This window comes from Schistocerca serialis, chromosome 2 (assembly GCF_023864345.2).
Source record: "Schistocerca serialis cubense isolate TAMUIC-IGC-003099 chromosome 2, iqSchSeri2.2, whole genome shotgun sequence".
NCBI lineage: Eukaryota > Metazoa > Arthropoda > Insecta > Orthoptera > Acrididae > Schistocerca > Schistocerca serialis.
The window spans coordinates 320,440,059-320,452,498 of NC_064639.1; the positions used below are offsets into that span (position 1 = coordinate 320,440,059).

Consider the following 12,440-nt stretch of genomic DNA (forward strand, 5'->3'; position numbering starts at 1 on the left):
TACTGCCTGTCTCTTTGGGCTGAGCTTACTGGCAGACAGGCCATTGGCAGCTTGTAGTTAGAAATTGATGCTTAATTGGTTGCTTATGTTCATCATTTAATAACTCCATAAGACCTGCATGCAAGTGAACAGACAAGTGGCCACAAGAAAACTGTCACTGTGACATCAATGTCTTCCTGCAGGAACTCATTCTATTAAGTTCCTTTTTGTTGTTTTACTGTTTTCTGCCAACCTTCATTTTAAGCAGTACAGGCAGTAGCAACTGCACTGTCCTTGGCAGTGCCACCAGCTATTTCGTGAACACAGTTCTCTGTTATTGTAGGCACCCAATAGATCATCAGAGGCCATAGCTGCATTTAGAGGAGGCTAAAACATATTCCCCTGTGTTTGTTCTTTAATCTGAAAAACCTCAGCTTTGGATTTTGGTTATCTGTAATAGAGCTGTAAGGTGAGAATTAGAGTTTACTGTTGGTCCTCTGACTGCAACAGTGTTCACAGTGCTTAAGTTTATGTTGCTAGATCATTGTGTGTTATAGGTACCAGGAATCCTCGTTTTGTTTGTGTATAAAGGGAGAGAGACTTTTACAAGATAACCCTTCCCCTTAGGAACGAGGAGAATAATAAACATCTTATGCATTCTGAATATTTACTGAGATTTAATTGGATATATGGAAAAGTTACACAAACTATTGGGGCTAAAACAAAATGGTAAACACAAAAATATACTGTTGAACAGCTAAACTAGGGGAACTAGAAAATGATTTTGCTAAGCAACTGTTAGGGATTGATAAATTTCATGTTCTGATGGAATTAATAAAAGTGTGTATGAAAACACACAAACTAAAGCATAGTACCAATTCAGTGTTTGATGACACAAAAAATGTAAATTGGGTATTGAATGGGACATTTCTATTGGAAGCAGACAGTGATGAACTTCAGAGTACTATCATTGGTGTTCCAAATAGTAGCAAGAGCTTGAAAGGCCATTCTGGAAATGCTGTTGACGTGGGAATAAATTATTTACATGTGGAGTAATTTAAAAACTAAGTGGCCTAATATAGCATTCGATATTAATTCGCATATTTAACTGTATTTCAAGTAGCTGCTTGAATAGGTGCATCAAAAGCTCTGACATTCTGTAATGTGTTTGATATTTTGAGGAAACAGCAACAGCAGCAGTTAGCAAGTATGAAAGGCAATGTGTACATGTGCCTATAAAAGATTTTACATATAATAAGGAAAGTTCAGGCAGATTGTAAATAATTTGAAGTAAAGGAGACCATTCACTGAATAGTCGTTGACAGGTGCACACACAAGATAGATGAAAACTTTGCAAGCATTTGGAAGAAATCATTACACATATGTGCACGCAAACACGAACATGCATCCCCCCCCCCTCCACACACACACACACACACACACACACACACACACACACACACATACACCTGAGTGCCTACATTGTGCTGAATGTCTGCTATTTAGTTAAGTGTGCATTAAATGGTGTCATTTTCTGTTTTGTAATATCCAAACCCCGGATGAAAATTAGAATTACCAAATGTTTATCTAGTAGTCGTATGAGGGCTTAATCTTCTTGTAAAAAGTAGAGGAAATGATTTTAATGCCAGTTGTCTAAGGTCTTTATCTGCACTACACATGTCATTGCCATCCTGACATTTTCAAAGCACAGGTAAAAATAAGTAATAACTGTGGAAGAGTAACTCATTATCATTATATTTGAGTGTAAATAAGAACGTGAATGCATACACATGATCTGAATGGGCAGGAGCAGCTCTTGCTACATCAAAAATGTGAAGGGAGTAGTGGTGACAGAGTACAATAAAATTTTATATTTTAACAGTGCCCACCATATTCTGCAGTGCTGTAATTATTTAAGTGTTTGCATTGACTGATGTATGTATAACTAAATGTTCACTTTAGATGTTGGCGATGGCTTACTGCTTGGCCTGTGTTTCGTTGAATACATCTATGTTGAGATTCTTCCCAGTCAGCCTGGAAATAGTTGTACATTTTTCTGTTTAATGTCCTGTTAACAACTGTCTTGAACCTAAACATTAAACATTCCTTAACTGAATTTTGTGTTTGTAGCTTCCAGGTTTGCGTGGCCAGAATCATGACAGGGATACATATTCAATTCAGCAAGAAGATGTTGAATTCAATGAACTTCGTGTGAGCCTGTGGCATGATGCACCAGGGATGTCAGACAATGTATTTCTTGGAGAAGTTCGCATACCTTTGAGGGAGCAGCAACAGCAGCAGTTAGCAAGTACAAATGCATGGTTAGTAAATAACAACTGTGAACGAGTATTTTTGTCAATGCGGATAGGCACTTGGTGCAGGAAGTGCCAACTGAGCCTTAACATAGACAAATGTAATGTATTGCGAATACATAGAAAGAAGGAGCCTTTATTGTATGATTATATGATAGTGGAACAAACACTGGTAGCAGTTACTTCTGTAAAATATCTGGGAGTATGTGTACGGAACGATTTGAAGTGGAATGATCATATAAAATTAATTGTTGGTAAGGCGGGTGCCAGGTTGAGATTCATTGGGAGAGTCCTTAGAAAATGTAGTCCATCAACAAAGGAGGTGGGTTACAAAACACTCATTCGGCCTATACTTCAGTATTGCTCATCAGTGTGGGATCCGTACCAGGTTGGGTTGACAGAGGAGATAGAGAAGATCCAAAGAAGAGCGGTGTGTTTCGTCACAGCGTTATTTGGTAAGCGTGATAGCGTTACGGAGATGTTTAGCAAACTCAAGTTGCAGACTCTTCAAGAGAGGCGCTCTGCATCGTGGTGTAGCTTGCTGTCCAGGTTTTGAGAGGGTGCGTTTCTGGATGAGGTATCGAATATATTGCTTCCCCCTACTTATACCTCCCGAGGAGATCACGAATGTAAAATTAGAGACATTCGAGACCGCATGGAGGCTTTCCGGCAGTCATTCTTCCCGCGAACCGTACGTGAGTGGAACAGGAAAGGTAGGTAATTACAGTGGCACATAAAGTGCCATCCACCACACACCGTTGGGTGGCTTGCGGAGTATAAATGTAGATGTAGATGTAATTGTCATGTACCTCTCTACCAGTATTGAATACTGCTTGTGACTGTGCCACACTCAGTGTATAGTAATTAATTATTTTTTGTATTTGTTTATTAAATTTATTTAAGTGAGGTACAGATGTGATATTTGATGTGGGATCAAAAAGAGAGTGATTTGCTACTTGTACCTCAGTCGGGATAAGATGAGATAGCAAAGGTTGGCACCAAGAATTGGAACATTTGAAGTAGATGTTGGGAGCCTTGTAAGTGGTCAGTATCAGCAGACATTCAGTTGAAGTAGGGTGGTGCACAGCATGAGGTTGTCGTGAGTGTATATTGCCATCATGGTGACAGAATGACAGCTGCATGGAGTGTGTTTCAGCACCTATATTATGTCCCACCCATTGATCAGTTGGCTTCTTCACACACAGTTGAAACATGGGTTTGAACTTCAAAGAAACTGCTCCAACTTCCATTTTTTTAAAAAAAAAAAAAAAAAAAAAGGCCTAGAGGACATGTATTGTTGCGACAAATACTGACAGAAAGAAGTTATGTTCATGAGGAGGGGGGTATTAAGCACGAGAATTAATTATTGAATGCCAAATAAGAGGTATTTCTGTTTTCTGTTGGAAGTATAAGCTCACTGGACAGAAAAATAATGTTTTTGAGGCTAATACTGAGTAACAACAAAAAGCATTGGTGTAATCTGTGATTTGCTATGGCATCAACTGGATAAAGTCTTCATTGTCCAACAACTCCCGAGACAACATTACAGGGATTTCAATTTGGTTCACGTTCTACATCTTTGTGAGACAGTGCTGAAGTCTGATCAGTGCTGGGCATTAACCACAGTGATCAGTTGCAGTTTTGATAATGTGTACTTGATAACTGTCTTTTTTTTTTTTTTTTAATCAGGGCTGGATACAGTACTCATTAAGGTGAGAGCCAGATGGCAAAATCTATTTTTTTTACTGCCCAGTGCAGTCATTGTTATTTAAGTTGATTAAACATATCTAGATTGTCACATACTTTCCTCCATTTCACCACCCATTGTGCCAAATTCTGAAAAATTTGTGTGATAAACATGATGGCACAAATTGTTCACATGCCAGCGGACACGGAAACACCTGACAAAATAAAATGTTTCCGTCAATTGTTCATGTACGTACACTCACATGGAAAACTTTGTGGGCAGGAGTTAACATGCAATCCCTTGCTTGTATCTTTGTGCTGTCCTCTGACAGGAAGCATGTGTGTCAGCACATCATATTACAACTGCAAAACCTACCCCTTCCATCACAGAATGATATTGAGTATCTTCATCTGTATTTGCGCTCTGCAGACCACAGTGAATCCATGGTAGAGGGTACGTCCCATTCTACCAGTTATTAGAGCTTTTTTTCTGATTCCATTCACTTCTGGAGCGCGGGAAGAACGACCGTTTAAATGCCTCTTTTGCATGATGTAATTAATCCAATCTTGCCATCGCAATCCCTATACGATATGTACATGGTTGTATTGTATTCATAGAGTCATCATTTAAAGTCAGTTTTTGAAACTTTGTAAGTACGTTTTCTCAGGATAGTTTACATTCACCTTCCAGTGTCAGCCAGTTCAGTTCTTTCAACATCTCTGTGACAGTGTCCTGTAGGTCAGACAAACATGTGACCATTAATGCTGCATTCCACTGTATACACTATGTATTCCCTCTTACTCCTATGTGCTTGGAATCCCACATAATTGAGCAATACTCTAGAATGAATCACATAAGTGATTTGTAAGCATTCTTCTGTGTTGACTTACTCCACTTCCCTAGTATTCTACCAATAAATCGAAGTCTGCTACCTGCTTTATCCACGACTGAGACTATGTGATAGTTCCGTTTCATGTTCCTGTAAAGTGTTACATCCAGTATTTGTATGAGTTTACTGATACCAGCTGTGACCCATTGATACCGTAGTTGTAAGATAATACATTTTTTTTGCTTTGTGAAGTGCATAATTTTATGTTTCTGCACATTCAAAGCAGGTTTCCAATCTTTGCATCACTTTGAAACCTTATCAAAGTCTGATTGAATATTTATGCAGCTTCTTTCAGACAGTACTTCATTATAGATAATCGAAGCTGCAAAAATTTGAGGCTGCTGTTAATATTGTCTACAGGATCATTCATATACAACATAAAAGTCAAGGTACCCAATGCACTTTCCTGAGTTCACCTGAAGTCTACATCTGTCGACAGCTCTCCCTCCAAGATAACTTGCTGTGTCCCCTCCCAACCAAAAAATCTTCAATCCAGTCACAGATTTCACTTGATACTCTATATTATCATACTTTTGGCAATAACCGTAGATGTGGTACTGAGTCAAATGCTTTTCGGGAATCAAGAAATACTACATCCACCTGACTGCTGCGATCCACGGCTTTCGATATGTTGTGTGAGAAACGAGCAAGTTGGGTTTCGCATGATAGATGTTTTCAAAATCCATGTTGGTTGACATGGAGGAGGTCATTTTGTTGGAGATACCTCATTATGTTATATTCTACAACAAATGGATGTCAAGGATATTGGATGGTAATTTTGTGGATCATTTTTTGCTACCCTTTGTTTAGATGAATGCGACCTGTGCTTTCTTCCAACTACTGGATACTGTTTTTTGTTTGAGGTCTCTCCAATAGGTTATACACTACTGGTCATTAAAATTGCTACACCAAGAAGAAATGCAGATGATAAACGGGTATTCATCCGACAAATATATTATACTAGAACTGACATGTGATTACTTTTTCACGCAATTTGGGTGCATAGATCCTGAGAAATCAATACCCAGAACAAACACCTCTGGCCGTAATAACGGCCTTGATACGCCTGGACATTGAGTCAAACAGAGCTTGGATGGTGTGTACAGGTACAGCTGCCCATGCAGCTTCAACACGATACCACAGTTCATCAAGAGTAGTGACTGGCGTATTGTGACGAGCCAGTTGCTCGGCCACCATTGACCAGACATTTTCAATTGGTGAAAGATCTGGAGAATGTGCTGACTGGGGCAGCAGTCAAACATGTTCTGTATCCAGAAAGGCCCGTACAGGACCTGCAACATGCGGTCGTGCATTATCCTGCTGAAATGTAGGGTTTTGCAGGGATCGAATTAAGGGTAGAGCCACGGGTTGTAACACATTGAAATGTAATGTCCACTGTTCAAACTGCCGTCAATGCGAACAAAAGGTGACCAAGACATGTAACCAATGGCACCCCATACCATCACGCCGGGTCATACGCCAGTATGGCAATGACAAATACACGCTTCCAATGTGCGTTCACCGCGATGTCGCCAAACACGGATGCAACCATCATGAAGCTGTAAACAGAACCTGGATTCATCTGAAAAAATGACGTTTTGCCATTCGTATACCCAGGTTCGTCGTTGAGTACACCATCGCAGGCACTCCTATCTGTGATGCAGCGTCAAGGGTATCTGCAGCCAGGTCTCTGAGCTGATAGTCCATTCTGCTGCAAACGTCATCAAACTGTTCGTGCAGATTGTTGTTTTGCAAACGTCCCCATCTGTTGACTCACTGGCTCCACGATCCGTTACAGCCATGCGGATAAGATGCCTGTCATCTCGATTGCTAGTGATGCGAGGCCATTGGGATCCAGCACGGCATTCCGTATTCCCTCCTGAACCCACCGATTCCATATTCTGCTAACAGTCATTGGATCTCGACCAATGCACGCAGCAATGTCGCAATATGATAAACCGCAATCGCGATAGGCTACAATCCGACCTTTATCAAAGTCGGAAACGTGATGGTACGCATTTATCCTCCTTACACTAGGCATTACAACAACGTTTCACCAGCCAACGCCGGTCAACTGCTGTTTGTGTATGAAAAATCAGTTGGAAACTTTCCTCGTGTCAGCACGTTGTAGGCGTCGCCACCAGCGCCAACTTTGTGTGAATGCTCTGAAAAGCTTATCATTTGCATATCACAGCATCTTCTTCCTGTGAGTTAAATTTCGCGTCTGTAGCACGTCATCTTCGTGGTGTAGCAATTTTAATGGCCAGTAGTGTAGTTTATAAGAGGGGCTAACTCAGCCATAAACTGAGTATATAACATGATAGTACTCCATTGTGCAATTGGGCTGTGTTTAATTTGAATGGTTTCAGCTGTTTTTACAGTGCATCTGACAATAATATCTAGGTCAATCATCTTTTCAGTATTCCGAAAATTAAATTGGAGCAATACTCAAGGGTTTCATTTGTGGAGGGACATATGAGAATCGAGTTACAAGATCATGAAAGGGATAGCTTCTACTCGTCAAATAGCTGAAGTATGGCTTCAGCTGCCGCAGACTGTGGTCCTGTGTGATTAGCAACTATCCCTTTCATAATGTTGTTACTTTTCATCCTGGATTTTTCCATTGTTTGAAAATAGATGTAAGCATTTCTGCTTTTGCTTTGCTATTCTCAATTTCAGTTCTTGACTTGTCCTTGGGTGACTGGATACTAACTTTGAAGCCTTTAAAAGCATTTACATATGACCAGAATTTCTTTGGGTTTTGTGAAAGGCCTTTTGACAATTTTCTCCTATAGTAGGTGCTGAAGGCTTCACACATCATCCTCTTGACTCCCAAATGTGTTTTGTTTAGCATCGTCCTTCCCAATGCTTTGTTTTATGTCTGTTAGGCAATAGTCTCTGTTCCTTTAGATGTTTCTTTACAGTGATAGTAAACCATAGAGGGTCCCCTAATTGAGAAAAGGTGTACTAGGTTCATATCTATCCAGTGCATAAACAAGTATTTTTTTTAAACTTCAGCTATAATTTTTGTACTTGCTCTTGTCCTGAGCTCAAAGTTGCAAGTTTTTCATTGTGAAATAACACTACTGCTTATTTGTGTAGTTTGCTGAACATATCAATCTTTCTACTTGTTTTAGTTGCTCTTTGTACTTTGGTATTCATTCTCACTGTAACTGGCTCATGGGCACCAGTACCAGCAGCATGCAACCAACCCCATAACATTCTGTTACATGGGTTCTGGATCCACTGTTCCACATGACATCTGAAAATGTTGCATCTTTTTTTGGCAAAATTAACATTGATAATTTTTTAACAATTAGACACTGAAATTAATAGGTTGTCATGCTACATGCTTGAAGATGAAGCATTAGTGCATTGAAATTTACAGTTTAAAAAGCAGATGATTGGGGAGCTTTTTGATTAGAAAGTTTGCTTTTGCAAAAACTTCTTTTTTCTCGTATCGTCTTTACTTGTGTTCTTCTTTTAGTGCTATTTAAACTTTCAATAAATTATTGTTTCTGCTGTGGAACTGTAGCATTTTCCCATTAGCAAATAGAGTGCTTCTCTGATTTGGCCTCAACATTATTTTTATTTTCCTACTCAATTCAATAATTACAGAATCTGCAGAATATTGTTTTTACCTTTTTTGTCATGAATAGCCATGCAATCTGTACTTGACAGTGCTACAGACAGAACCAACAATGTACTTAGAGCAGAAGTGGAAATGAAAATAACTGTATTCGCACATTACGGGAAGAGTTTGTGTGGTTGAAATTCATTGACTGATTTGTTCTCCGGTCATTATAGTGCAGAGTGCAGTCACTATAAACTGACAGACTGCCGTAAGCCCATACAAATTAGAATTAAGTCGCACAGAGGGAAGAGGAATGATGCAAGGAAACAATCCTTGCCTGCTTTTAGCAGGGCACATCCATATTCCATGTTTCTGCGGAAGCTGGACTGACACTTGGTCATGGCGATTGCTGATCCCTTCTGGTATTGTGAGGATTGTAAGTGTGTGAATTCAGGCCCAACCTTTACCTATATTTGACACAACCACATTTCAAAAACACCTGCTACATAATAGTGCCACATTAAGTTTCTCGCATGATAAAAAATTTTGAACGTAATGTAGCAGCATTTCTTTGTCCTAAGATGTTAGGCCCCATGACTGAGCCCTATGTTGCATTACGAGGTGTGTATCTTATACAGACCATTCAGCCAACCACAGTAGATGTGGCTCCAGAGCATTGACCATACTGATATGTCATTGCAATCATGTACTTCTTATTTTGCAAATGTTTTCATGCAACCTTTTCAAATTGGGCTTAACTAAATGAGACGATGTGCAATGCCAGTAATCAAAACTTGTTTGTATTTTCAATATTTATATTCATAAAGTAAAGAGGTTTAAAACTTTGTTTAATAAAATAATTCACCTGGATACAATTCGTTATGAAATAGAGTTTATTAGGTAATTTCGTTTTCGCTTTTTGAGGCAGAATTTGCTTAAAAATTCGCGTTTATTGCAAATGTGGATGTTCCAGGCTCCTACAAAGGGCATACTCTGCTGTACAACACTCATTAACACATCTTACATCATTCTCCCCTTGGTATTTCAGCTGCATCTTTTTGCACCCTCCACACCAGCAGTTACTTTAAATTACTGTTAACTTTGATGCCTACAGTGCTTAAGTTTTTATCCAGTTAACTTGTATAATTGTGAAATTCATAAGATCTCCTTGTTGTTAACTGTTGCTGCATGTTGTTTTGAAGGAAAAATTATATTTCTCTTTTTGTTGTTTCATTGCTGCGACTCCAAATGTAACTTTTTTTTTTTTTAGGTATTTCCTGCAGCCCCGATCTACTAAAAACCGACCAAGTAAATCTGTTGGCAATGGTTCAGGCATGTTGGGAAGTCCATCCGACAGTCTTGGATCTCTCAGATTAAAGATTCACTACACAGCTGATCATGTGTTTCCTAGTCATGTATACAGCCAGCTGCGTTCGTTAATATTACAAAGTGTACATATTGAGGTGAGTATCATTTGTATTTTGGTACTTGACTATTATCTTTCTTAACTTAACAGCAGGTGGAATTATGTAACAGTTCGTTAAATTCACACACACACACACACACACACACACACACACACACACACATACAAATAGGCAGGACAGCACTTGCCATTGGGAGGTGTAACTGAAGTATATACAGTAGATATGCATAAAAATAAACAGCAGCAGCACACTTTCCGAGAGCTAAGAGTGCTATTGTTAAGTATTTCATTCAGCTATATTGAATGTTGCACATCTTGAAAAGCTGGCTATCATACCTGTCTCCTGAATTTAATAAATTTTGAACTGTAGTTTTCCTTTTTATGTAATTATGAAAGTTTCTTTTATTTTAACAGCCAGTCACATCGAGTGCAGCATATATACTCGGAGAGATAGTGCCTTGCAAGTTGGATGCAGCCCAACCACTCGTGAGAGTGTTTATGCACCATGGAGAAATCGTTCCAATGATTCGCGCACTTGCACAGTGGGAGATTTCTAAAGTCACGTAAGTTACATTCGATCATTTTGTACAAATTTAATGTGTAATTAGTAGTTCCTGTGAAAATAATTATTAGTATGAAATCTGAAAAAGTATAAATGGTCTGTTGGAATATGCTGAATTTTGTATCAGCTGATAAAAACTAACAGAATACTTTCTAGTCTACTAGGTAGCCACTACATGAATTTTTTATATTCTGAACATAAAATATTATTTCTTCAACAGTGTGTAATGTCTACATCTACTTAAAGTAATGTCAAACAGAATTTCTTATGTTACAATTTAAGTCACAGTCCTGCCTATGTATACATTGTAGGCAATAAAATAGTTACACATTTTTTCTTTGCAGTTTGAAAGCTGTTTGCTCTACGAAGCTTTGAAGTAGAAATTTCAAAGATCTCCTTGGTTTGTTTCAGTGATGCAAATACAATTTTCCGTGGTAACACTTTGGTTTCAAAAATGATGGATGAAGTCATGAGATTAGCTGGTCGCCACTACTTACATAACACACTTAGACCAGCCATTGACCTCGTTTTCCAGGAACGCAAACCATGTGAAATAGATTCCAGCCGTTGTAAGGATCCTAGTATAATACAAACAAATTTAGCTAATCTTAAGGTAACGAAATTCTCTACATTTGGAGTATTGTAATATGACAGTATTTTTATGCATTTATAATGCTGCTTAGATTTGTTTTCTGTTATCTCAACAGGAGTACGTTGAAATTATATTTCAAGCCATCACATCATCAGCTCTCCAGTGCCCCACCGTCATGTGCCAGCTATTCCATGATCTCAAAGAGTTAGCAAGTACTCACTTCAAAGGTAATCATTTCTCTGTAGGCATATTTAAACCAGCAATAAGTACCTGGCCCGGTTTCTCCTGATGCCACTTCTTTGCATTCCATTGAGTCAAACTCAATTCAATTTGCACTTCCTGTTAAACACAATTTTCCAAAGTCATTTTAAATTTGGACATTTTTGGCTATGCTTCACTGTGACTATTTTTGATATTGAATGAAACAATAAGTTAACCATTACCAGTAACAGTTTATTTATTTCAACTAAGTGTTACAGAGATTTGAACCGTCAGGAGGATTTATATGAATATGATAAGATGTGTATCTGTTGTGTTACAACTTTAGAGTAACCTGTGACACCGTCATCAATAGCCAGGGCTCTTCTTTCTGTCCTGCTGCATCAAATACACTTTCTGTTGGTGTATGTGATTTAACACACCAGAAAAAGTAGCCTGTGTCCACTGAAGATACTGCCACAGGTTACCCGAAATTTTAACCCAACAGGTACATTTCTTATCAGCCACATAAATTCACCAGGTAGTGTAAACCTCCAAAAGCTATTGTGGATATAAATAAATTGTGATTGTTAACAGTGAACTTGTTTCATTCTCTTTCAAAAGCACATTTTTTTCCGCCAAGCATGTGTGTAGAAAGTTAATGAAAAACCAATTCTGAACAGTTATGAGACTGATGGACAAAGCAATCAGATTCATTTTTTTTCCACTCTTTTACTAAATACACAGGACCACAGTCATCACCACTTGAGAAAACAAAGTATTCCCTCAGCTGGAAACACAAAATTATGTTTGAAATCAGTTGTGATTACATTGTAACTCATTTTAAAAAATGATCCCCTTAAGCTGAATTTTAATTAGATGTCTGTTACTTTCAACAGATTGCAATTAATTTTAAACCATTTGTGCTATAACTTTTCTTTGTCTCTGAAATCATTTTGAGTTACAGGAATTGCTGTAACATAGAAACTAACACATTTTAATTAGAATGTTCTGCAGTTTTATTAGCCTAGATACTTAGTTGCTAAAAAACGCTAAGTGAGCAGTCATTTTTGACTATCCTAACTGGCGAGTTTTTAATTCATATCCAGTGACATCCTCTTGGCAGAATTCCTCACTTTTACTAGAGATTGGTGTTTTTCCTGGATGTATTCATTATGCAGTATGATGTGACACACAGTTTTTGCAAGTCAGTTGTTAGTG

At 38.4% G+C, this 12,440-nt stretch overlaps 1 protein-coding gene across 2 annotated transcripts in view; it reads left to right on the forward strand.

Moving 5' to 3' along the window:
• Positions 1 to 12,440, forward strand: part of LOC126457120 (GTPase-activating protein) — a 132,987-nt gene that overhangs the window by 40,623 nt on the left and 79,924 nt on the right. For both annotated transcript variants that reach the window (XM_050093174.1, XM_050093175.1), the window contains exons 6-10: positions 2,110 to 2,300; positions 9,712 to 9,904; positions 10,282 to 10,430; positions 10,841 to 11,042; positions 11,137 to 11,248. In XM_050093174.1, the coding sequence (XP_049949131.1) occupies positions 2,110 to 2,300; positions 9,712 to 9,904; positions 10,282 to 10,430; positions 10,841 to 11,042; positions 11,137 to 11,248 (847 nt within the window). The remainder of the gene's footprint in view (positions 1 to 2,109; positions 2,301 to 9,711; positions 9,905 to 10,281; positions 10,431 to 10,840; positions 11,043 to 11,136; positions 11,249 to 12,440) is intronic.